General features: G+C 42.0%; 1 protein-coding gene and 1 long non-coding RNA gene across 4 annotated transcripts in view; one reads left to right on the plus strand and one right to left on the minus strand.

Moving 5' to 3' along the window:
* LOC102171192 lies at positions 995 to 13,956 on the minus strand. Its single transcript, XR_001917938.1, has 3 exons — positions 13,885 to 13,956; positions 2,253 to 2,383; positions 995 to 1,375 (listed from the first exon to the last, which is right to left on the minus strand). It is a non-coding gene; the product is annotated as an uncharacterized LOC102171192 (long non-coding RNA).
* The window catches only part of MASP1 (mannan binding lectin serine peptidase 1), a 64,937-nt gene continuing 51,125 nt past the window's right edge, over positions 13,642 to 27,453 (plus strand). Inside the window, exons 1-2 of one of the 3 annotated variants that reach the window (XM_005675142.3) lie at positions 13,642 to 14,244; positions 20,341 to 20,572. In XM_005675142.3, the coding sequence (XP_005675199.1) occupies positions 14,240 to 14,244; positions 20,341 to 20,572 (237 nt within the window). In that variant the 5' untranslated portion in view covers positions 13,642 to 14,239. The remainder of the gene's footprint in view (positions 14,245 to 20,340; positions 20,573 to 27,453) is intronic. The other 2 variants (XM_005675141.3, XM_005675143.3) reach the window with 2 other exon arrangements.

A 27,453-nucleotide genomic window follows, 5' to 3' on the forward strand; every position in this document is an offset into this window, starting at 1 on the left:
TAAAGTTTTTCAAAAATCAAACTTATCAAGTTTGGGCACAAGTATGGCACAACTGAAATGTTCATTCATTATTGGTGGTAATGTAAAATTGTACAACCACTTTGGAGAAGTGTTTGGTAGTGTATTAAAACATTAGACATATACCTACAATCTGATCTAGCCATTCCATTTCTAGAGATGGACCAAATAAAAATGGAAGCATCTTTCCAAATAAAGACACATACATGAATGTTCATAGAAGCTTTATTTGTAATAGCTGAAACCTAGTAATAATCCAGGTGTCCATGAACAGATGAATAACCAAATCATGACATATGAACTAATTACGTCTGTAACAACATGAGGGAATCTCAAAATAATTATGCTAAGTGAGAGAAGCCAGACAAAAATGAGTATATGCTATATGATTCCATTGGCTTAAATCTCTAGAAAGTGCAAATGAACCTGTAGTGACAGAAAGATAACCAATTATTTGCTAAGGAAGCAGGAGCAAAGTTGAGTGGGTAATTCTGAGTAAGAACATTTCCTTTTCTCTGTTTCCTGCTCTCTAACAATATCTCATTGTGGAGGTTGAAGTAAATAATGCATATCACACCTGGAACGGAGCTAAGTCTCAGTAGTATTGCTCATTCTGCGTAATCCCTTCATCATTGAGTCTTCCATTTTTTGCCATTACTGTAGCTCTTGTTTTTCTTTCAGCCTGTTGAAATCCTACTCATCTTTTCAGGCCCATCCTGAAGGCCACTTTCTTTGTATATCTATCATGGTCCTTACTCTTACTTTCTAATTATATTAATAACAATTACTATTGGTTGAATCTCCACTAAGGGCCAGGAGCTTTGCAGGCAATTTATAAACATTACCAAAGCTGGGCTTCCCTCATAGCTCAGTTGGTAAAGAATCTGCCTGCAATGCAGGAGACCCAGGTTTGATTCCTGGGTTGGGAAGACCCACTGGAGTAAAGGATAGGCTTCCCACTCCAGTATTCTGGCCTGGAAAATTCCTTAAGAGTCGGACACCACTAAGTGAATTTCACTTTCACTTCACCAAGGATTAATCACCAGTCTTATAAATATCTAGATACAGGAAAATTTTATATTTTTCTTCAGAAAAGGTCAACTTTCCGTAGAATCCCAAAGGTATTACTCATTTAAAAGACTTTAAGAACAACTGTTTCTTTGAAACAAGATGTAAAAAAAAGTGCTTTCATTTCTCCCATCTTGTGGGGAAAACGAAACAACTCAGGCCCAGAGAGTTACCACAGCTTACCCAAATACCCTCACTGTCCTGATGAGTGCAGCATTGAGTGTCATGTTCTGCTCAACTATCAGGGTCTGCTGGCATGTCTTCAGAAGAGTCATACTTGTTGACAGTCCTATATGGATAAAGACACACATAGAGCTATGTGACCCTTCCTGCTTCAGTCCCTTCATCTGGGGCCCGAAAATATTTTGAAGCCCACCATTTGAAAATCATTATCTGAGGGATGGCCAGCTTTCTTGCAATGCTTTTTTTTGTGAAATACTTTTGGAGAAGGAAATAGCAACCCACTCCAGTATTCTTGCCTGGAGAATCCCACGGACGGAGGAGCCTGGTGGGCTACAGTTCATGGGGTCGCAAAGAGTCGGACACGACTGAGCGACTTCACTTCACTTCACTTTGGTCTTAAAATCCTGCTTTTAAAAAGTCATTATGGTTCAGGTTCACTGTTTTGTGGCAACAGAACATTTAAATTAGCACTGCCAGAGAATGCTGATGGCCCCAAGGCCTATGTGCTCCAAATGCCCCTGGGCTTCAGCCAAGCTGTGCCCTGGGCTGGGTCTGGCCAGGAGGTCTTTTCAGCTCTTTTCCAAACAGCTTTAGTTCCATTAAATTCTTCCTAGCCTGGGAGTGGCTAAGAATCAGGCAGCCTGGATTTGTTAGGTATTGTAGTTCCTGATTATCCTCCAATCTCTTTCGAACTCACTACTGCTATCAAATATGAATTTAAAAACAAAACAAAACGCTATCTGATCATGTCATTCTCTGTTTAAAAATCTTGCCTTTCTGTGGCCTAAAATGTCAGCGTTCCTCAACCCTTTCAAGATTTTGGATGGGATCAAGTCTGGGAGCTGTGGCAGAAATTTGAATTTTTCAAGCTTCCCACGTGATTCTCTCATTTATCCAGAGTTGAGAAAATCCCCAGCCTGCCTAGTAGATTTTCTGCATCTAGTGCGGCGTGCAAGGCCCCTTACACCCTGACCCCCACTCACCCCCTACTTCTCTTCCCCCATCTCAGTAAGTGGCAACAACACAATCTTGAGTCAGAATCCTGGGAGTTGTCTTTGCTGTCTTCCTCTCCCTCAATTTCTCACTCTCAGTTTACGGCCAGGTTCAGGCTTTTCTGAAAGACAAAATTTATTTTGTCTTTATCCTCTGGGTTCCATATTCGCCACCACCAGTCCGATCCATCCAGGCATTCTCTCTCCTAATCTGGGCTTTATTCATAAAAATAAAAATAAATAAGCAAATGTTATATTTTAATGTTGCATTGCTACAAAGATAACTGGATTCTTTATTATATATCCATTATCATTTTATTTTTTAATTCCGATTTTAAAAGAAATTAAAACATTTTCATGGGCCCCAGGCTCTATGCCCAGAGTGCTGAATGGTCCTAAGTACTGCAATAGGCTCCAAACTGGCCTCCAAATACATTTTCCTCACAATACCCAGAGTTCTCCTTCACCCTTAAAATTCCCTGCTTAAACAGACTTGATCAGTCACTAAAAGTTTTGTTTATTATAAATATGAATAAAGCCTCTCACCACATCCTCCACACAAGTAACTAGTTATTTGTGATTTATTTCCTTCCACTTTCGTCAGTTATATATGGAAAATATATACAAAATATCTATGATATGAGCAAAATGTGTATTTCATGTTGAACCTATTGCTTTTTCATTAAATAAATAGTATCCTAATGCACATACCATTCTTCAACCTGCCCATTTCACTCAACAGTAAATCTTAGAGATAAATCCAGGTTGATGCATATATCAATAGATCTTTCACATCCCTTCTTATTGTTGTTTTGTGTTCCATAGTATGACTGTATTGTATTTAGCTATTATTCCACTAAAGCCCATTTTTCACCTTGACAAATAATGCTACAATAAATATGTTCGCAAATGAAAGTTTCTCTGAGACAGATATCTTGAGGTAAGATTATTGGTTTGTAGGATATGCCTATTTTTATTTTGTTAATATCCCCAGATTGCTATTCCAAGTAGCCAGGCCACTTTATGTTCTGACAAGCATGATACGCATGTACCTGAAAGTGTTGAAAGTGTTAATCGCTCAGTCATGTCCAGCTCTTTGCAATCCCATGGACTATACAGTCCATGGAATTCTCCAGGCAAGAATACTGGAGAGGGTTGCCATTTCCTTCTCCAGGGAATCTGCCCAAACCAGGGATCGAACCCAGGTCTTCTACACTGCAGGTGGATTCTTTACCATCTGAGACACCAACGTTCTAGTGTGCTTCAGTTCAGTTCAGTTCAGTCACTATTTCTCTACAATTTCACCAACGCTAACCAGCTCCAACATCCTGCAGTAACTCTTTCTGAAAGGGCCTGCAAATGGTAGGCTTTTTAGAGTCTGAAAATGTCTTCATTATTTCAGCTTCACTTACATAATCCTTAGTAAAAAATGATAAATTTAAAGGTATTTTATTTTTTCACATTTGGATATTCTCTATTTCCCTTTTGTTTCCATGTGGTTGGTGAAAATGTCTGAATGATAATCTAATTTCATTTTTTTCTCTTAAAAATTGGTAATTTTAAGATTCTAATTTTATTCTTAATACATTGACCTTTCATGACAAGGAATCTAGGTCTAATTTTATGTAAATATCTCACTTGGGCCTTGGTAGATCTTTTCAGTCTGAGAATTCTTGTCTTTTCTCAATTCTGGGAAAATTAAGGCCAATATATCATCAAAGATTATTTCACATTCCCCCTCTTTATTTCATCTTTAAAGAAAATTCTATTAGACATATGTAAGAACTTCAGATTGACTAGTTTTCTGTGAGTATGGTTTCAGTGTGTCTGCCCTCTGATGCCCTCTTGCAACACCTACCATCTTACTTGGGTTTCTCTTACCTTGGGCGTGGGGTATCTCTTCACGGCTCCTCCAGCAAAGCACAGCTGCTGCCAAAGGCAATGCAAAAGAATGCTCAAACTACCACACAATTGCACTCATCTCACATGCTAGTAAAGTAATGCTCAAAATTCTCCATGCCAGGCTTCAGTAATACGTGAAACGTGAACTCCCTGATGTCCAAGCTGGTTTTAGAAAAGGCAGAGGAACCAGAGATCAAATTGCCAACATCCACTGGATCATGGAAAAAGCAAGGGAGTTTCAGAAAAACATCTATTTCTGCTTTATTGACTATGCCAAAGCCTTTGACTGTGTGGATCACAATAAACTGTGGAAAATTCTGAAAGAGATGGGAATACCAGACCACCTGACCTGCCTCTTGAGAAATCTGTATGCAGGTCAGCAAGCAACAGTTAGAACTGGACATGGAACAACAGACTGGTTCCAAATAAGAAAAGGAGTACGTCAAGGCTGTATACTGTCACCCTGCTTATTTAACTTATATGCAGAGTACATCATGAGAAACGCTGGGCTGGAAGAAACACAAGCTGGAATCAAGATTGCCCAGAGAAATATCAATCACCTCAGATATGCAGATGACACCACCCTTATGGCAGAAAGTGAAGAGGAACTCAAAAGCCTCTTGATGAAAGTAAAAGAGGAGAGTGAAAAAGTTGGCTTAAAGCTCAACATTCAGAAAACGAAGATCATGGTATCCAGTCCCATCACTTCATGGCAAATAGATGGGGAAACATTGGAAACAGTGTCAGACTTTATTTTCCTGGGCTCCAAAATCACTGCAGATGGTGACTGCAGCCATGAAATTAAAAGACGCTTACTCCTTGGAAGGAAAATTATGACAACCTAGATAGCATATTCAAAAGCAGAGACATTATTTTGCCGACTAAGGTCCGTCTAGTCAAGGCTATGGTTTCTCCAGTGGTCATGTATGGATGTGAGAGTTGGACTGTGAAGACGGCTGAGCACCAAAGAATTGATGCTTTTGAACTGTGGTGTTGGAGAAGACTCTTGAGAGTCCCTTGGACTGCAAGGAGATCCAACCAGTCCATTCTGAAGGAGGTCGACCCTGGGATTTCTGTGGAAGGAATAATGCTAAAGCTGAAGCTCCAGTACTTTGGCCACCTCATGCGAAGAGTTGACTCATTGGAAGACTCTGGATTGGGGGCAGGAGAAGGGGACGACAGAGGATGAGATGGCTGGATGGCACCACTGACTCGATGGACGTGAATCTGAGTGAACTCCGGGAGGTGCTGATGGACAGGGAGGTCTGGCGTGCTGCGATTCATGGGGTCACAAAGAGTCGGACACAACCGAGCGACTGAACTGAACTGAACTGAAGAACTTCAGAATCTATATCCCTGTATTTTTTGCTATACTTCTGATCTCTTTATCTGAGAGAATTCTTTAGCTTGATTTTTCAAATCATTAATTAATTTTTCATTTGTAGCCATTCAGCTATTTATACTTACAATTGCATCTTATTTTTTAATTTCAATAAACATTTAATAAATGCAAAATTGTTACTTTCATTTCATTAATTGTCCAGTTGCTTCTTTTTTGCATTTCAACCTGTTCTTGTTTCAAATCTTTTTCCGTGTCTCATAGATGATATCCCCTCCTTTAACTTTCTAGAGACAGTTGTTATAAAATCCTGTTCTTGTGGTTCTATTAACTCTATTTCCTTCCATGAAATTCTTTTCTTATTGAGTTTAGTATCACTTTTCCATGTACAGGCTTTGAAAAATATTTGTTGACTCTTGCTTGGCAATTTTTCTGTGTTGGTGATTCTTTCTCCTTTCCCAGTACTTCACATACAGTCTTGTCAGCCCCAGCAGGACTATGAAGATATCCCACGTGGTTAGGATGGGTTCCCACTGTGGGAAACTCACTGCCATAACTTCTCATCTGTCGCCTTCCTTTTATGGACTTTCCCACTTCCTCATCCACAGGTCATTCCTCTTCTTGATTCTGAGTGCAGCTGTTCACATTTCTATATCTTTATTATTTCTATGAACTGGGTTATAAAAATGGGGAGTTTCCACACGTGTGATGTCCAAGTAGGGTAGTCCGTCGTTGAGAAATCACTGGCTCTTCACTAGCAAACTTATACTCATCCTACTGATTTTAAATAACAGTTCACCATGACTTTGCTGACCACTCTGCATAAATTAAGCCCTTCTATTAGCCTCTCTCATAGTTCTCTTTCTGTGTAGCAGTCATTATAATTTATAACTATAGATTTAATTATATGTTTACCTGTCCTGATATCTTTCTAAAAATTTATTTAGACATTATGCATTCAATAAGCATTTACTGAGTTGAAAGTACAAACGATATTGTTCAGACCCTCAAATTATTGTGATGAAAGAATGACACAAGTCAACAAAAAAATTGCTCTGAAATTTGACACATGCAATTTAACGTATAATTTAAAGTTTAAGTGTTAGGAAGAAAGGTAGTGTTTACTTCCATGTTGACTGATTGGGGAAAATTTTCCAGAGAAGCTGATGTTTAAGAAAGATTTCAAATGATAAATAAGAGGAAGTTCTGTAGACAAATGAGGAAGAAAATAGCATTAAAGACAAACAGAACCAAGTATGTAAGTGCCTACAGACATGAGAGAGCATGACAAAATCTGGAACATGAAACTAGTTTGGTACCAGTTCTAGACATTAAGTGCTATGTGTAGGTGTGCTGGTTCTGGGGGAAAATACAGAGGTGAAAGAGTAAACCCATATAAGAGTATAGTGTCAGTCAGAATAGGCTAAATTATCTACAATAACAAACAATACCAAGAGCTCAGTGGCTTCACACAACAGTTTCTTTCTAGCTTAAGCAAAGTCTGCTGTGGATTCAGGCCATTCTCCAGGCAGCTGTCCTCCACATGTTGGCTCAGCACTGCAGGCTACTTCAGTTTCATAGCAGCATTAGGCTTTAAGGCTCAAAGGCTATTCTAAGGTATTTTTATTTTATTCTCTAGGAAAAGGAAGGATCTGAAAGGTCTAGCAAAGGGAGAGAATTAGTGAGACTTGTATACTTATAAGAGTGGTACTAAAGGTAAAGAAGCCAATGAGAAGTTATTGAAATAATCCAATGAAAACTAATGAATCATTCCACTAGTGCAAGGGCAATGGGGAATGGATGTTAGGCATAATGATGGATTAAAGATACTTATATGTATACAATAGGAGTTATTGATCAATGACAGATGAGAAGAAAAGGAAAAATAAGTCAGTGATAACACTCAAATATCTGGCTTGAATTTCTGATTGGCTAGTAGTTCATGAACATTGTTCATATGAGAGAATGAGCAAGTTGGATATAGAAAATGACTTGTGCCTAATGGAACCTTGCGGTGGAGGTGAGAATAGACATTTGATGTGAGCATGAGGAACTATGGAAAGACATTTAGGCTGAAGAAGTAGTAGATTTTCTAGTGATCAGTATGTAACGATTTTTAAAACTATATTGGGATGTATGAGAAATATTTGAGAAGCCTGGTTACAATTGAGCTTCTGAACTTCATGGTTTTAGGAGAGCCATCAAGCCCCTGAAATTATATCCCAAATTTGAAGAATAGTGCCTATTAAATGTTTCTTGGAAGAAAACTCATTCCACAGATGTTTATTAAGGTCCTATTTTGTGCAAGCCAAGGGCATTATTCTTGGTACTGGAAATAGAGCAGTAAACAAAAAAATACAAAAATACTTGTCCATTTGTAGACAGTGTTATTCTACTGGGGTGGAGAATAAGCAACAAACCAATAAAAACTTAAAATAAACACCATCTTAGCTGGTGGCTAGTGCCGCAAAGACAAATGAAGCAGGATACAGGGAGAGCAAATGGGGGTGAGAATAGAAGCAATAGAGTAGAGTGGTCAGGAAGGGCCTCACTAATAACGCGACGTTTTTAAAAAGAACTGAAGGAGTGAGGGAATGAATTATGTGGTCTTGTTGGGGATATTCCCGGAGAAGGCAATGGCAATCCACTCCAGTACTCTTGCCTGGAAAATCCCATGGATGGAGGAGCCTGGTAGGCTGCAGTCCATGGGGTCACTAGGAGTCGGACACGACTGAAGTGACTTAGCAGCAGTAGCAGTTGGGGATATTCCAAAGAAAGGGAATCTGGCTTTCATTAGACTCTCACTGATTTACCAGAAATATGAAGAATCATTCCTCTGAAGTAAGAAGAGAGTCAAGAAACTGGTTAAAAAAAAAAGAAGAAGAAGAAGAAGAAGAATCCACTAAGGAGTGATGGTGATTAGTTGTGGAATTCAGAAAAGATATAAAGCCAAGAGAATCTGATAGACTGGAAATGGAATGGTGTTAGAGGGCTAGCTATCCTGATGAGGTTGAATTCTAGGGTTATTGAAGAAGTCAGACTTACAAAGATGGGAGACAGTGGTTAGGGAATGGGGTATCACAGGGTAAGATTTCAGACATAGATATGGCTATAAGTAAGAGTAGATGGCTATGGTAAAATGGAAGAAATCATCATTAAACTAGATCAAGCAATGAGAGGCCACTGTCACTCAGGATGTCAGGAGGAATGGGGAAGGAGAGGTGAGCATAGTGTCACATGCCTAAGTTATCAATGAAAGGAACAGAGGATAGGATAAAGAAATTGGAAGATGACAGTAGTAGAGATGAGTAGAATGTGCCAGAATGATAGAAATGCAGGGGAATTTAGAAGGAGTTTGGAAAAGTAATGGTCATGAAATAGCACTGGAGAGTTAGGGAGGTGATAATCCTGAATCCCCTGACCTTTCACAAGGTCTGACCCCTCCTGTTCATTTGCTTCTTAAGTCATGTCCAACTCTTTGCGACCCCATGGACTGTAGCACACCAGGCTCCTCCTTCCATGGGATTCTCCAGGCAAAAGTACTGGAGTGGGTTGCCATTTCCTTCTCCAGGGGATCTTCCTGACCCAGGGATCGAACGCGGGTCTCCCGCATTCCAGGCAGACACTTTAACCTCTGAGCCACCAGGGAATTCTTAAGGCCTAATTAATCCTGTCTGATGGTTGTATCTTCTTGATCCATGTGGTATTAGCATTTGAGGAACTTCTGGGGGAGGGGAGACCTAATATGAGTGAACAGCAACCATAATTTGTATCAAACATATTTAGGTGAGCAAAGGTGAGGCAAGTATAGATGGTGTATTAGCTTCCTAGGGCTGCTACACCGAAATACCACAGACTGGGTCACTCAAGTAAAAGACATTAACTTTCTCACGGTTCTAGAGGCCAGAAGTCTAAGATCAGGGTGTTGGCAGCTTTAGTCTCTTTTGAGAGCCTTTTCCTTGGCTTGCAGATGGCTGCCTTCTTACTGCGCTCCCTCATGGTCTCCCCGCTGTCTGTGTTGTCTGCATCCTAAACTCTTCTTCTTACATTAATAATTAGATTAGGCCCATCCAGCCCTATTTTACCTTAATCACTTCTTTAAAGCTCCTGTCTTCAAATATGTTCATATTTTAAGATACTGGGAGTTAAGGCTTCAATATATGAATTTGGGGAGGAAATAATTCAGCCCATAACAGATGGTCTATGTTTCACGTACATAACCCTAGGACACATCACCCCTCCTAGGACTGACAGAAGAGAAAAAAAAAGAAAAAAAGAAAATGTCCCCAGACCCACCTTCTGCCTCACTTCTTGCTACACAAGGAAAATAAACTCTGTTTCAGCACTAGTCAAGGCTTCTCTTATCACCTACCAAACAAAACCTTAACTGACTCAGTATTTGTTAATTCCATGTATGTGGTGCTTGAACTTAGCTTGACACTATGGCAGTATGGGCTTACTTACGCTTTGGGAGAACTTCTATTAACAGTCTGCATTAGTCTGCCAGAGCTGCCATGGCAAAGGATCAGAGACTAGGTAGCTTAAATGGCAAAAATATATTTTCTCACAGTTTGGGAGACTAGAAGTTCAAGCTCACGGTGTTGGCAGGTATTTTAAGGAAGTTCAAGATCAAGGTTGTTCTTCTGAGACCTCTCTCCTTGGCTCACCGATGGCTGTCTCTTCACCCCATCTTTCCTCTGTGTTGTCTGTATCTTAATCTCCTCCTCTTATAAGGACACCAGTCATACTGGATTGCAGCCCACCCTAGCAACCTCCAGTTTAATCACCTCTTTAAAGATCCTATCTCCAAACAAATTCTGAGATCCTGGGGGTTAAGGCTTCAGCATATGAATTTTGGAGGAGCACAATTCAGCCCATGAATTTTGGAGGAGCCTAGTTTATTTTTTGCATATAAATTATTTTTCCCTCCCCTAAAATCTTGCAGTCACAGGACAGCATGGCTCATGAATGCTCAAAATCCACGGACAGAATCAGGGGTCTACAGATGAGGAGAAGGAGGGCTGGACTTGGGGTCAGGAGTCCAAGGCTCTAGATGTTGATCGTCCTCTTGTTGGCATACTTAGTCTCTCTGAACCTCATCTGGAAACACATGTCAACATTACATGTAATGATGTACGTGAAGGTATCTGGCAGATGCTAAGAATACTACATCAAATCTAAGATGTCATTAGTTATGACACACAATTATATGTACCCAAAATGGGACACTTGTGCATGGGAGCTTTTAAAATTATAGATTCAAGAGCCCCTCCCAAGATTCATTGAATCTGAATCTTCTGAGACGAAGCTCAGGCATTGTTATTTTTTTAATTTCCTATATTTTTCTGATGACCTGATAGTTTCTAAAGTCAGGGTTTCCAGCATTCTGTCAGTTTATTGAATAACCCAAAATTTAATTCTAAGGTGTAATCTTTGGGGCCATTTATCAGTTTTTAGATATTCTATAGAAAGCCTGGATTTCACATTTGGCCAATAAAAACTTTTTGTCCAAATATTTTACTTTTTCCAGTGCATTCATGGAATTCCAGAAAGTCTGTGCTCAAGAGTTGTATATAATAAACACTTTGGTAGAACATGTAAACAAAGCCCTATTCTAGCTGTAGGAATGCTGTAGTATTTACTCTGTTAGTAGTAGGTTTCTGATCCGTTTCCCTTAGTATGAACGGGATGTTGAGCCAACATCCGTCATTCTACACTTTTATGATTCTAACTGACATACCGTTAGTTTCCTATATGTAAGTATGTTCACTTTTTCATCAACATTTTTTAAAACAAGTTGAATCTTCTTAGAAATTATCTTTCTGAATACCTGTGATTGAATCCTGAGTATGTAATATTATAACCACAGATAAAAGCAAGTGTCAAGATTAGAAGGCCACTCTGGGCTTTTTGACTTTTAACAGATTATTAGCAATTCACCTCGCCACCCCTACTGCAATTTCATTCCATAGTCCTCACACTCACATTTATATGTGCTTCGTGCTCCCAGTGGACTCCTATCCCCTGAGTTTACAGTAGAGAAAACGGATGTCCCTCCTTCCCCTCCTGCAGCAGAGAAAGTAGGTGACTTGCCCAAGGTCACACATGAGTTACCCATGTTTGAGTCTATTCCTAGACCACTGTCTTTTCCATTCCTCCCATTCTTCGTGATTTATTCATGTTGCTCCAGGACGTTCTTATCAAAAGATCAGGACGGTATCACCAGTGCAGCCCCACACAATGGGAAACTGCCCTGAATCCAGGCCAGATCAGTCCCAAGCCACAGAGTTTTCATGCAGATTCCATCTGAGCCTTGGCTAACTCCCAAGGAAGCACATATCAGCTCTGCTGTATATTGGCAGAACTTTGGCTCAGAACATATTTCAAATGCCTCCCATTGAGCGTTGGCAGCCTTAAAAAAAACATAGTCAGGAAATTATTCTGGGAGGCTCAGTGGCTCTGTGACACTTTACAAGGAGAAGCTGATGGCTTTCCCTCCCAAACTCTCCCCTCTCTGCCCAGAACAAATGACTGCATTTCCCTGGATATGCCCTAAATTAGGAGAGGGCCAGCTCATCTGCAGCACTAATGGAGGAACGTCTTTAGTGGGCAGGGCCCTCTGCATGGCGCAGGGTGCTTTGTGCCAAGTTCTTCCTCTCGTGGTTTTAAAATGCTTGTCTATTCCAAAAGAAATGCAGCCCATGTGTTTCTGATTCATTTACACTTAAATCATTAAAATGTTGGTGAGAGTTATTTGATGTCGGAGGAGCCTGTAAGTCTTCTTAATGGGACTTTTAAAGGTTTTTTTTTTTTTTCTCTTGCCTAAATCAGAAAGCAGTATTTTGCAAAAACAGTGCCTAGGTTCAAACATTTCCTCATCGCATATACTTGTACCCACAATATCAAACATGGCTTCTTAATAATGCCCAGCTTAGTGAAGTTGACCTTTAAAGGTGATAAAACAGAGAAACTGAAGAAAAAATGGAACAAGGAGAACTTCAGCAAGATTCAAGGCACTGTTCCCCAAAATGTGCCAAAGCAGTGTTATCAGAGTGTGGAGAATACACGTTTGCCATCTTGCTTGGAATGGGTGGGAGCCGTTTCTTGAGTACACTGAACAGCTAAAAAAGCGTAAGAATAATTTCCTTTAAGTCTCATAGCAGACCCCATTTTCCAGATGAGGAAATAGGATCAGAGATGTTATTGAGTCCAAAGTACATGGTTTGCTTGAATAGAAAGGAAAGATTATAGCTAACTCTGACTGAGTCTAATTGCTCTTTTTCAAAAAATGCCTCAAATTGAGTTTCTCTGTGACTGTGGTATGTATCTGTAATGCCATATGCACTATAATATGTTTATAATATGTTTATAAGAAGCAGCACAACATAGTGGATACCAGCTCAGATTTTTCCCCATCACTTTCTAGCTATGTGATCTTGGGTAACTTACTTAAACTCTCTGAGCAGTTTCTTCATCTGGAAGCGGAAATAATATTACTACTCAGCTCTGCAAAATGTAAAGACAATCAAAAGCAGTTAACCCATTACTAGAACAGTACCTGACACACAGTGCTCAGTAAATGTTAGCTATTAGCTGTGACAGCAGTAGGCGTAATAAGAAGCTGGATAATCTAGGCAAGTTATGGACCTCTCTTGCCTCAGTTTTCTTGCCTGTAAAATGGGTATGATAGTGTGACCCTCTCAAGTTTGTGGAAATAATTGAGATGACATTTACACCTGGCCCTGTGCCTAACACAGGAAAGGTTCTCAGTGAACTGTACTGTTTTTAACCAGACATCCCTCTCCTTGTTCAGGACTGGTGGTCATTGTTGTGGAGAAAGGAGATCTCCTTCTTCAGCTAGGCTGAGATCTGGTGCTGCTTTTCTTCACAGTCCCTGGGTCTAGCCATGTACACAGGCCCAGGTCTCTTCACACCCATGGGGTGTGAGGCTTTTTGACTGTGGTGGGTCCTCCCTGGGCGGTAACAGGCCCCTGCACAGTCTGAGTTGGTAAAAAGCTCAAGCCTCACTTTCAAGTGGTGAGAAACAACTAGCCAAGTGAAGGACTGGCTGCTAGCTCACAAGCGCGGCCAGCTGCTCGGTTCACCAAAAAGCCTGTGGTTGTTTGTAGACAGACAAGCTTTGGGATTTGGATCTTTTTTCTTGCCTAATGTAGGATACTAGATTTGCCTTCTTAGTATTGTCCTTGCTTAATTGATGTCCTTTTGCCAGTGTCCTGAAGACGAGCAGAGAATTATAGCCATCTGGCAAGGGAGACTGGGGAGAGCTGACGTTGTCCCTCTCCACTATCTACACACACACACACACACACACACACACACACACACACACACACACACACACACGCACGGTGATACAAATACCTATTCTAGCTGCTCAGCGATTCTCTCCCGGGAGCTGGAAGCAGCCGTACAGGATGAAGGAGGGAACTGGAGGAGGAGATCTTGTAAGGAAGAAGACGGATTCTGTTCTGTCAGGTCCCTCTGAGTGTGTGTAAGAGCAAGTCAGAGGAGAGAGAGAGAGAAGGCAGAGGGAGAGAGGGGGAGAGGGGATCTGTTGCAGGCAGGGGAAGGCGTGACCTGAATGGAGAATGCCAGCCAATTCCAGAGTCACACAGGGACCTCAGAACAAAGATAAGGCTGATACCACACTGGGGACGAGCTCGCAGACGAGTCAGGCCAAGGGGACCAGGCAGCCAGGAGCACTCAAGGCAGGAAAATGAGGTGAGTGCCAGGGCAGAAGTGGGCATGGGGTGGGCGGAGGGGGGCGGCAGCTTTCAGGGACCAGATGCCAAGTAGCTCTGGAAGGTCTGACCTTGTCTCTGGGCAGACTCACCTGCGTGTCCTATGGTTGGTGCAGGGGCTCTTCATCAGTTCTCGGGGCTCTGAGAAGGGAGCCAGGCTGGGGCCTTGCCTGGGACTCCAGAGACTTGCAACTTGAAACGGGAGGCTGTGGCTGTGTTCAAATGCCTCCGGTGCCGCTGGAGCTCAGATTTCTCCTCTGCCAACGCAGGGTGCTGCCTGCCGGCCAATGTGACTTTTCTCCTGTTGCCTACAAGGTTGAGTTTTTGTTTTCCTCCTTTAAAAAGAGCACTGGTTTCTCTCTTCCAACACTCTGTGAGTTAAATATGTGTTTGTGTGTTTATTTGTTCTGACCGGAAAAGAAACCAGATTCCCATTGCTCAGCTCTGTGGCTTCTTAAACCTTCAGAAGTTTGCTAGTTTAAACCTCAGTTTAAAAAAGCAAAAACCTGTCCACATTTTACAGTCCCCTATAAATTTCTGCATTTCTCACTGAAATCAGAGGCCACCAGTAGCATGAATCAGGCTATGAATTGCACCAAATGACTCTTAAAGGGATATTTCAAATTTAAAAAAAAGTCTTCCTGATTCTGAACCTAAGATTTTAAATTGCAATTGTTTCCAAGCTCTTCAATATTTCCAATGTCTCAGCCTATATTTAGTTACTAGCTGCTTGTTACCAGACATTTCTTGTAAGTTTTCCTCTCTAAGTGTCAAAATCCAGCCACCATAATTATTTCTACTACTTATAAGTGCTAATACTGTTAAAAATACAAAAAAGAAAAAACGAACACTCCAGAGACGTGTTAAGTCTCTGAACACCTCTTTTCCCGTTAATTTTACTCTCAGTTGGAAAGGGGTTTCTATTTGTTTCTCTTCTGTAGTCACCTAGCAACTTTTCAGGGTCTGGGGCCAATGAGGGGCTTCAGGCTGTGTTAACTCTTTGAACTCAGATTACCTGTGGTTTAGAGAGATAACCAGCTCTTTAAGGTTAATCCAATCACTCTGTTCTTTTTAAATCCATTGTAATGTTAAATCTGCTGTCTAACTCCATTTTCCTTTCTCCTGAAAGAGATGAGATTTATGCCCATCTACATGGAATGACAATTTGACTCATCTGTCCACTATTCAAGTCTTCACCCCGCCACCCAGGACCCCAGCCATACCAAACTATAGGGCCGATGATCAGTTCTGTCTTGGCATTTGCTCATCCCTCAACTCTCTTATTTCCCCTATTTCTAGAGCAGTGGTCCCCAGTCTTTTTGGTACCAGGGACCGGTTTCATGTAAGAAAATTTTCCAGAGATGGAGGAAGGAGAGAGGGGTTCAGGCAGTAATGCAGGCTACAGGGAGTGACAGATGAAGCTTTGCTCACTGGTCCACTGCTCACCTCCAGCTGCACAGCCCGGTTCCTAACAGGCAGCAGACTGGTACCAGTCCTTGGCCAGCCCACGGGTTGGGGACCGCTGTTCTACAAGACTTGATCATTCAAGCTTGCTCAAACATCACCTCCTCTTCCCTGCTCAGCTTCCCCAGAGTCAGCATCTTACCCTTTGTGCTTTCTCTGTCCTTGGAAGTTATCTCTCTTAATATTATCATGCTGAAATGTTCACCACCTCCTCCAAGACTGGATGTTCCTTAAGGAATAGGCTCTGTGGCTTGTTCACCTTTGTATGCCTCGTACCTAGCATAATGTTTCATACATACAATCATTTCATTGCATACGATCAATACTGGCTGAATTGAATTCAGTTGTTCAATAGCAAAACTTCTCCTGGAAAAGTGCTCCACTAGAAGTCTCTAAGGAAATGGCAACCCACTCCAGTGTTCTTGCCTGGAGAATCCCAGGGACAGGGGAGCCTGATGGGCTGCCGTCTATGGGGTCACACAGAGTCAGACACGACTGAAGCAACTTAGCAGCAGCAGCAGCAGAAGTCTCTAAAAGGTCTTGCCTCATACAGACACAATACTTCAGAGTTTGCAAAGCACTTGTATAGTCACTGTTTGCATCTGGTCTTCAGATTTTGGATGAGGTAAGGGTTTATGGAGACAAGAGGATAAAAGAGTTAAGCAACTTGCCCAAAGCCACACAGATGATCTTGAAAAAGCCCAGACCCAAATTTGGATCTTTGGGCTCCAAGTTTAGGACTTCTTTCTATAATATTGTGCCAGACTCTCAACCAAGTGTATTATTGTACATCAGCAGCTCTCAACCCTAGCTGCACATTAGAACAATTTATAGTACTTTTTAAAAAATGCCAATGACCAGGCCTCACTCCAGACCAATTAAACTAAAATCTGACCAATTAAACTAAATACTTTTGTATTAGAATTTTTTTTTAATTTTCACATAAAGCTATGGGTTTTTAAAATTATTTTTCACAGGATTAATTGCTTTGGCCAGATGCCTGGGCATGATATGGGCATGGACCCAGCTTCCTCTGTGAGCTTTTGTTATTGCTGTTTTCTGTGGAAGCTAACTCACCATATGGCATTGGACGTGACATGTCACCTCTTGGGGTATCCTTTTTGTCCTCTGTCAAGCAAGAGTGTCAAAGAGATCTGCACAAGCCTTTTCAACTCTTCTATCCCAAAACAGTCTTGGTGTTGCGTAGGCTAAAGTGAGGAGTGAATGGAAAGGATAGAAAGTGCTACTCGTTCCACAACCATGGCTATATGCCGGCATTTTTTATGCATTCCTCAGAGCCTGCGCCTACAGTAGGGCTTATGAAATCCCGGCTTTATATATTACTTGTGACATTTCAAGCAAACGTAACTAAACTTTTTGATTAGTCGGAGAATAGATAGCAGGTGTCAGAATTTGTACAGCCGGTGCCTGGTGGATAAGAAGCCAAAAACACTCAGAGAGCGTGATGGGAAATGGAAGCCGCCACTTACATTCTTTGATTTGCAGCCCCGCAAGCAAGCAAGTGAGCATATGCTCAGGCTTATTATGTGAAAAGAGAGATTTGTTTCATATGTTTGAAACTGTTTTGAAATGCAAACAAAATAGAACAGAGTGCTTCACAGGCCTTCCTCCTACGCTGACCAGTTGCCTACTACACGTGGTCTGAGGCCTCTGAGGATAGATGGAGCCATCCACCTGGGCCAGCCCATGACAGAACTAGCAGCAGGAAGCTCAGGGTCTACTCCACGTGGCGTGAAAAAAGCAGAAGTGGAGAAAGCTGACCTTTCAGCCTTGCATAATCTGTTGCTATTTCAGGGAAGTCCAGTCGGGAACCAAAGCTCATTCCTAACCCCTGCTTTTCGGGAAGCAGCCTGATGGGGTAATAGTAACTAATGTTTAACTAGGGCTGGACAGTTGACAAAGTACTTACTCTCCAATCCTCCTTTACTGTGACAGCAGCCTCGGGGGGTGTCATTACTATGACACTTAATGAATGAAGAAGTTGAGAGGGAGACCTTACATGACTTCCCCAAGATGGGTTAGATGAATGAAGTAAAAGTCTGGACTGGAATCCTGCTCTTCCAACCCAAGACTAGTGCCCTCCCCTGCTCAAGAGGCACTTAACCAGAATTTCAAGCGCAGGTTGGAAATATCAGTACATTTCCTCATTTCAAAGTAGGGCTGCCTGACCCCTGCAAGCCAGAGTTTTCAAACTTACCTTTCCTACTACTTCATCAGAGAGCTTGAAACCAAGCTTGCCTTTCTCTCTGCCTTAGAGGCCCTTCCTCCACAGATTGGCTTATAAAAATATTGACCCTGGCAATTGGATGAAAACATTTTGTTTCCTTAGTTGCATCTCATGTATTGCTATTGTAGGGGCCTTGGGAAAAAATTTACCTCTATTTTTCTTAATTGAAAAAATAGCACAAGGTCCTTCTAGACACATTTGAACATTTTACATACACAAAAGTAAAATTGAAAGCACTCATTTTTATTGAGTGTAATTTTATATTACCACTTCAGAGATAACCACTGTTAATACCCCTGCTGCTGCTAAGTCGCTTCAGTCGTGTGCGACTCTGTGCGACCCCAGAGACGGCAGCCCACCAGGCTCCCCCATCCCTGGGATTCTCCAGGCAAGAACACTGAAGCAGGTTGCCATTTCCTTCTCCAATGCATGGAAGTGAAAAGTGAAAGTGAAGTCACTCAGTCGTGTCCAACTCTTCGCGACCCCACAGACTACAGCCTACCAGGCTCCTCTGTCTATGGGATTTTCCAGGCAAGAGTAATGGAGTGGATTGCCATTGCCTTCTCCGTTAATACCCCAGTGATACCCTTCTAGGCCTTTTTGCAGTTATGTATTTACCTTTTATGTAAATATTATATAAAACAGATAGATAATTTCATTGTGGTTATCTCATTGTGTTTATACACTCAAAAATTCATATATATGCATGTAGACACATATATGCATCTTTTTACTGAGCAGGGAGGGGTAGATTGGGAGAAACAACTTTCCAATTAGCCAAATTCTAACTATTAATGTTAAAATGCTGGTATAATTCCCCAGAACTTACTTTTTAGACTATATATTAATAGCGCTCTGGCCCCACATTCGTGCTTTACCTCATTCATTCATTCATCATCTATTATATACCAGGCTTTATATTGGGCCCTTTACATACATCATCCTTAATATTCATGTGAGCTGTGTAAATTAAAGACTATAATCTTCACTTTACATTTGAGGAAACCTGAATTCAGAGACTAATTCCCCAAGATTTCACAGCCAGTAAGGAAGTGAACCGGGATTTGAACCCAAATACACCTAACTTCAGGGCTGTGCCTAAAGCATTGCTCTAATTGGAAGCATGTACAGGGAGCTGCAATCTGGAGTGAAGGATATTCCATGGTATCCTGGGAAGCTTTGAGCTGGAAGGTGGAGGATAAATGAGATGACCAGGTGAGGAATGAGTGGGGCATGTGTGATGGAGTTGAGGCCTGGATGGGTGTGGCATGCTTCCAGAATGATCTGCCTCAGGCTGGTATGAGATGAAGCAAATCAGCGCTAGATCAAAAAGGGCTCATCAGCCAGCCCAGTAGCAGATGCTTTGCCCTGCAGGCACAGTGAAGCCACATGGACACGTCTGTGTTTTAGAAAATCAAATTTGGCAGAAGATTGCTAAATGGTATGAAATGGGGGCCAAGGAAATCAGTTAGGATTCAGTAGCAATAGTCCGGATAAGAACATTTAAATTAATTGACTGAGGAGAAACAGAAGGGTTTCCAAAACATAGGAATCAGCATAAGATTTAGGGGAGAAATTGATGTTTGAGATGTTTGAGTTCAAGGTCTTTGAGTCTTGCAGGGGAACAGTCTATTGGATGCCTTGGTTGTACTGTACATTGACCATTAGGTTTTTGGCAAGCCTTGGACATTCTGCCTCTATTGCATCAGCCACTTGGGTGTGTTCTGTAAGTTTTAGTTGAATTTCCCATGCCCCTTATGCGACTCTTAACAGTCTAATATCTTGGATTCCTACAACTGGAAATAGATTGTAAGTTTTTTATCCTTTTATAAGAACACTTGTCAAAGAGGGGGGAAAACAACTTGTTTTGGTAATTTCTTCTTAATTCAAAATTTTATATTTCTTGATTAATTTTGTTTAATTTGTTTAAGGTACTGCAGATCCCATCATTGAGTACAAGCCTTATCTCAATATTTCCATCTTACTATTACTTACTTTTTAGGAAACTGAATCAAGAGTTTATGATTCTTAAAATAAGCTGAGCTGAAGAAATTATATCAGCTTTTACTTAACTATGAAATTTATATTTTAAACCAAATAGCAATATGTCTCAGAGTCCCAAATATGATATTTTCTGGGAAAGCTTAATACTATTATTGAATCTTTAAAAGAGCACAACTGGGAGTAACCTTAGAAATCAAGTTACTGTCCTTCAGTATTATACAGTGGATAAGCAAGGCCCATAAGGGAAAAATAATTACAGCAGGTCAGTGGTATGCTGTGAACTTGGCCTCCCGGCTGTTGATTTAGTTAAACGGCAAGTACCGCTATCTGAGTGTGCGTGAATCCATCCCTGTCTTTCAGGTGGCTCCTTCTCTCTCATGCGCTGTGCTTCTCCTTGCTGAAGGCCTCAGCCCACATTGTGGAGCTGAACAATATGTTTGGCCAGATCCAGTCTCCTGGCTATCCGGACGCCTATCCAAGTGATTCAGAGGTGACTTGGAATATCACTGTCCCCGAGGGATTTCGAATCAAGCTTTACTTCATGCACTTCAACTTGGAATCTTCCTACCTTTGTGAATACGACTATGTGAAGGTGAGATCTGACATTCCCTTACCGTGGCAGGTTCTCTACTGGAGGATCTGCTGGGAGTTAGAGAACCTAGATGAATTAGATGCTGTGTTTGCCCCCCAGGCTGGCAGTCCAGTGAGGGAGACATACAATATCATAGCATGATAAATGAAGGTTGCGGGTGGTACACTAGGAGCAGGTTGAGTAGGAAGACCTAGAAAAGATCTTAAGGGAAGATGAAATTGGCAAAGTGTTACTCAAATACAGCCTTCCCTTTTCCTTTCTGTTCTCAAAGTCTAACATTTCTGCTAACCTCTGCTCCAATGTCACCTTTAGTTCAACAAGCTAAAGAGACTCCAGAGTAAGCTATCATTATATCCAAAGCTGAGGCATTAGAAAGCATTGTCCAGTTCTCTAGGTAATGATCAAGATAATGAGAAGTATAGAGTATGTCACAGGGGAAATAAGAGGTGAGGTTGGAAGGTTGATTGGAGTGAGATCCTGAAGGGCTTTCAATGTAATGCTAAAGAGTTTAGATTTTATCAACAAAGAGTATAGGCAACAGAAGATGGAAGTGACGATGGATATAAAAGACAAAGGGAAGAGGAGCAGGAAATGATTACAGCATCAAACAATTTCTCAGAATTTAGAAAGTACCCACAGCAATGCCATAGATATGAAGCTGTTCTCTCTTAAAAGTGGAGCTAAAAAAGGTCAAAGTACTTCTGAGAGATGACATATATTACAGTTGTATCTGGTTCAAAAAGAGGTGAAGACCTAAGAACCTACTTATAACCTCTCTCTGGCTTCCTGGAAGAAGCTCTTATTAAACCACTAAAGCTGAAACTCCAGAACTTTGGCCACCTCATGCGAAGAGTTGACTCATTGGAAAAGACTTTGATGCTGGGAGGGATTGGGGGCAGGAGAAGAAGGGGACGACCCAGGATGAGATGGCTGGATGGCATCACTGACTCTATGGACACGAGTCTGAGTGAACTCCGGGAGTTGGTGATGGACAGGGAGGCCTGGCGTGCTGCGATTCATGGGGTCACAAAGAGTCGGACACGACTGAGCGACTGAACTGAATTGAACTGAACTGAGCATAGACTTCCTATATTTTTGGTATTAGTATAGTTTCATTTTTGTACAGCCACAATTCAGTAAGAATTAACCTGGTATTAACCAGGATGTTAATACCACTTTGCTCACTTCCCCAGCAAAGAAGTGAGTTGGCAAGATGCTTACACTTATAATCTCATTCAACCTTTAAAACAATCCTATGAGATAGGTATTACTATCCCATTTACAGGCAAAGACACAACCCCAAGAAGGTGAAGCAACTCACCCAAGATTGTACAGCTAGTAAATGATGGATCAAGATTCCAAATCCATGTCTTATGACTTTCAATACTTCTTTCTTTTGGCTCTGCCAAACTGCTCACAAGCTGTACTCCACTGAGCCCTAGGATACTGCAGAGGCTGACAAGAGCACTGGGGTGGGGGCTGGGGAAGCCTGGTAACTGGGGCTGTGAACTCCTACCCTGATTAACTCATTTTGAATGGTGAGTGCTGCTGATTACATATGTTGGATATGCATCAAGTATCCCATTTAAAGCAAGTTTTCTGTGACTAAAAACTTTCTAAAATTGGTCCTCCAAGGTGCAGTTTTTCAATTTTAGCACTATTGACATTTTGAGCCAGATAAGTATTTGCCGAAGAAAGCTATTCTGCAAATTATAGGATTTTAGCAGCATCCCTGGCTTTACTTACTGGATGTCAATAGCACTTGCATTCCAGTTGTGACAATCAAAAATGCCTCCAGCAGTTATCAATAGCCCCAGAGGAGCAAAAACTCCACATGTGAGAACCACTGCTCTCTCTGTGCTGCTGCCCGTCTTTGAACGTCCTGTGCTAGGAACTGTGAGAATTTAAGGACCCAGAAATCTAGTCCATTAGCAAAAGAGCTGATCCTAGAAAAAAGAGCCATTGCACCAGGTGGAAAAGAGTAATGATGATAAAAGATTGACAGAGAAAGAATGAGAAATGTTGAAACTATCTGCTCTCAGAGATGATGTGGCTTGGTAATCTAGACCGAATACAGCTTCTATAAATCCATTACAAATGGAACCAACTTCTCAGAGTCACAAGGATCAAACAGGGAATATTCACCAAGGCCCTAAGTGTTCATCATAGTAAACTGAAATTTCTAACAAACAGGATAGTTATGTCTTCTAAGATATAATCTAGCCTCTGGAAGAACCAAACTCCAGGATCCCAGATGTACTATGGGTAAGGGGCATTTGGTTAGCAGAATCCCCCAGCCCATTCCCCTAGCTAATGCTGGCTACCACCATTGTATTCCCTGATATTTAGGTTGGAGAGCGAACTTAGCAGAAGGAAAATGACCAAACATTGGCTTAATACGAGAGTAAATTCCATTGATTTAGACAAGGCTAGATGTGAACTTCCTAACTGCTTTTTATCTACTTTCAAACATGTCAAACATCTAGAAATTTTGCCAGTGGAAACATTTGCCTTTATTAGTAGTTGAGGCCTCAAGATCACAGAAATGGCAATTTTTTTTTCTTTAGCTGTGACAATGACTTTTTTTCATTATTTCCCATCCCTCCACTGCAAGAATTCACTCTCAATTCATTTGCAATTTTTTTTTTCTAACAAGTTTTCCCCTTATTGAGACAGAGGTCAAGTCTGACCTTGTTAGGACACCTTTGGGGCTTTCCTGGTGGCTCAGCTGGTAAAGAATCTGCCTTTAGTACAGGAGGCCTGGGTTCGATCTCTGGATTGGGAAAACCCCCTGGAGGAGGGCATGGCAACACATTCCAGTATTCTTGCCTGGAGAATCCCCATGGACAGAGGAGCCTGGTGGCCTATAGTCCATGGGGTCGCAAAGAGTAGAACACAAGTCAGTGACTAGGCACAGCACGGCCCAGGACTCCATCACCAAGATGATAAACACACACTAGAGGACGTAACCCATTCCTTTGCTCCCAAATAAGTGGATTCTCCTGACAAGATAGATTAAGGATTTGACATTGGCTATTTTGTAATGAAAACACACACACACACTGTACTTTTCAAGGGCCACAGTAGAATATGAAGACCTCTTCTGACCCTGACTTAGGGACACTGGAGTACATTTAGACCCAAAGCTTGGCTTTTCTGGCTGGAGAATATTTTGGAGATTAATTGATGATTTCTATCCAGGGTGATATGGCACCTTCCTGAAAATTCAAGGAGATGGGACTAAGGCCCTCTGGAAGGGCAGCATGCTCTGGGTCCTTGCCTGGAGTTTGGGAACTTCCTGTCCTGGCCCCAGAACTGCCACTAACTCCCAAATGATCTGGAGTGGACAAGACAATCTTTTAGCACTCTCTGCTCCAAAATTAGACCTCTGAGCATAGCAAAGAATCAGTCTAGGTGAGACAACACAGAGTTTGAGCCACCTATCTGAAGTGCCCGACAGTTTCCCAATTTCTTTAAAAGAAGAGATTAACATATTGGACAGAGAGGTATTTCTTTCCTCGGGCTTGCACAGCTCACTTCCTTCCAGAATGCTGTCCAGCACCATCACTGGCCCCTCTTCAGAGGTTTTAGCAGCCATGGGGCCTGAGTAGGCCTTTCTTCACAGGACACTGCACCCTGATCGGCTGTCAACTGATGCTCACGTGGAGACAGGCCCAGTGCCCTTGCTCACACACCCCTGGCACAGTTCCCCTCCTAGACTCAAGAACTTATGGGATGTCAGACTGCAGAGGGCCACTGGAGACCCACTTAGACCCACATTGTTGTTATTGTTTTTCAAATACTTTCTCCCCAGTGGACGTTTTTCTCCTTAGAAATCTTCTAGTAGTCCTGATTCAGGAAACAGAAGTGGGGCTGTTGGGGCTGAAGGTGGCTCAGAAGCTCACTCTGGTCATTTAGTCTCCTTGGTCCCCCTGAAGGTCACAGCTTGTAGGAATTACAGTTTGTGTGCATGCGTGGGCACATGCTAGATTGCTTCAGTTGTATCAGACTCTTTGCAACTCTATGGATTGTAGCTCTCCAGGCACTTCTGTCCATGGGATTTCCCAGGCAAGAATACTGGAGTGGGTTGCCCTGCCCTCCTCTAAGGGATCTTCCCAACTCAGGGATTGAACCCTTGTCTCTTACATCTCCTGCACTAGCAGGCAGGTTCTCTATGACTAGCGCTACCTGAAAGTGAAAGCGAAGGTCGCTCAGTCGTGTCTGACTCTTTGAGACCTCATCAGCTATACAGTCCATGGAATTCTCCAGGCCAGAATACTGGAGTGGGTAGCCTTTCCCTTCTCCAGGGGAGCTTTCCAACCCAGGGATTAGACTCAGGTCTCCCGTATTGTGAGTAGATTCTTTACCAGCTGAGCCACAAGGGGAACTCCAAGAATACTAGAGTGGGTAGCTCATCCCTTCTCCAGTGGATCTTCCCGACTCAGGAACTGAACCAGGGTCTCCTGCATTGCAGGTGGATTCTTTACCAATTGAACTATCAGGCAAGCCCAACTGGGAAGCCCCAATTACAGCTTAAATACTCCCTAAGTTCTCAATTCAGGTACAAGACTAGTATTTCCATCTGAGAACCCAGAAATTTCAAACCCAGAAGTCTTCCACATATAGTTGAAACCCACTGAATTTTTCAAATTGCATACTCTTCCTAACCCTTTACCCCCAGGATATGTGGGTTTTCTGGCTATGAATGAGAAAGAGGCTCTTCCTTTCTCGTCTGAATGAAGCATGAGCATGCTGGCTTTATCACCCTTAGATAAGTCAATATCCCTTCACAAAATTCTGTTCTTTCTTTTGTTCCGTGAGGAGTGAGATGAGATGATCCCTAAGGTCCCTAAAATTCCAGACTTTTGATCTTAAGTCTCTTTTCCAGGGCTTTCCAGACGACCTCACTAAATCCTCATTATCGTAGGTAGGATACTGGCAGAAAATAGTAATAATATGGTACAACAGCCACTTCTCCAAGTTCCAGCACTCCGGGAAGAGACCATAGTCTGCTGGAGTTGCCTTAGTGACACGTCATTTAAAGAGAACTTGTAAATATATCATTCTAGTGCTTTTTTTTTTTTCCCCAAGGAACTTTGCATATCACACATTTCCTTCCAGTGAAATAATACTCCTGTCCTGAAGATCTTTCACTCTGTGACTGAATTCCCCTGGCAGGCCTGGGAGTGGGTTTAAAGGACCCTCCAGTTCACAGGAATCCTTTCTGCCCAGCCACAGTTCCACAGAATGCCCTTCCCATCCTGGTCCATCAGGGTCATGATGATGAAATTGCTGACACTGCACATCAGCAGCTTGAAGAAGAGCAGGACCCCAAGGCTGTGGTCCAGATACTCACACTTTATGAAAATTCCTCTCCAGACTAATCTCCTGCAGTCCTTGGTCTTCAAGGCTCATGAGCATCTGCACGACAGTATTTGCCTCCTTGGAATGCGGCTGCAATGGATGGACTCCTGCAGTGCACAGACAGGCGTAGGAGTCACATCTGGTTAATGCCGCAGGCGAGGGGCAGAGCACAGACATTGGCCAGGCAACAGAAGGCCTGGATTCTTGTGGCCATTCTCTATAACTAAGAGACCCTGGGCAAGGGATTCCTCTCTCACAAACAGGGAGTTGAGCCACATGGTCTCTAAGGCTCATCTAGCCCTGATATTCTATGTATCAAAGACCCCAGGAATCATGGTTCAACTTCATGATCATCACGCTGAAGCCCAGGGAAGGGCAATTCTTGGGCCAAGGTCACACTGGGACCAGAATTTATATCTCAAAACATTCAGTCTTTTTTCCTTTAAAAATATTAAGTCACAGTGAAATCCCCCATCATATAGATGCTTAGGCTTTGAAGTGTAATGTAATGCAAGTGTTGTATGGATGTGAGAGTTGGACTATAAAGAAAGTTGAGCGCTGAAGAATTGATGCTTTTGAACTGTGGTGTTGGAGAAGACTCTTGAGAGTCCCTTGGACAGCAAGGAGATCCAACCAGTCCATCCTAAAGGAAATCAGTCCTGAATGATTCATTGGAAGGACTGATGCTGAAACTGAAACTCCAATACTTTGGCCATCTAATGCGAAGAGCTGACTCATTTGAAAAGACCCTGATGCCAGGAAAGATTGAGGGCAGGAGGAGAAGGGGATGACAGAGGATGAGATGGTTGGATGGCATCACTGACTCAATGGACATGAGTTTGGGTAAGCTCCTGGACTTGGTGATGGACAGAGAGGCCTGGCATGCTGCAGTTCATGGGGTCGCCAAGAGTCGGGCACAACTGAGTGACTGAACTGAACTGAAGGCAAGTGTTGTCTATAATCAAACTTAATCTCTTAAATACACTAGGGCACTGTCTTTTAGAATGTCCAGAAGAGACTTTTTTTCAGAAATGCAACCAATTATGGTTCCTTTAATTGAGCATCAGGTGAAGTAACTGATTTGTGCTGAGAAAGGAGCCCTGGAGCTATACTTACTGCAAAAGGTACTCAGAAATCGGAACCACCAAGGGAACAGCAGATTCACACATCCTATTTTCAAGTTCACTTCATGGCATCTGTTCATTGGAAAAGGAGATTAAAAACCCACATTTGGCTTTCATTCTCTTTCTCTCTTTTTCCTTCTCCTGTTGAATGCATACAACTTAACTGGCAACTGTTAAATGCTCTTATGATGTAACACCATTTTTTCTCCTCTTAATCTTATATTCTTGATATTTTCAACATTTTTTTCCCATTCTCTTCACTTTAGCCCCTTAGTTCCAATTCTTGTTGTTCTCAACTAGTTTATTATAATAGCCTCCTAAATGTCTGCCAGCGGTCAGTCTCTCCCCGTCCGATCTGCCGGTACACGTGTCCAGAGAGATGTTCTTAAACAT

This window comes from Capra hircus, chromosome 1, assembly GCF_001704415.2.
Source record: "Capra hircus breed San Clemente chromosome 1, ASM170441v1, whole genome shotgun sequence".
NCBI classification, from domain to species: Eukaryota; Metazoa; Chordata; class Mammalia; order Artiodactyla; family Bovidae; genus Capra; species Capra hircus.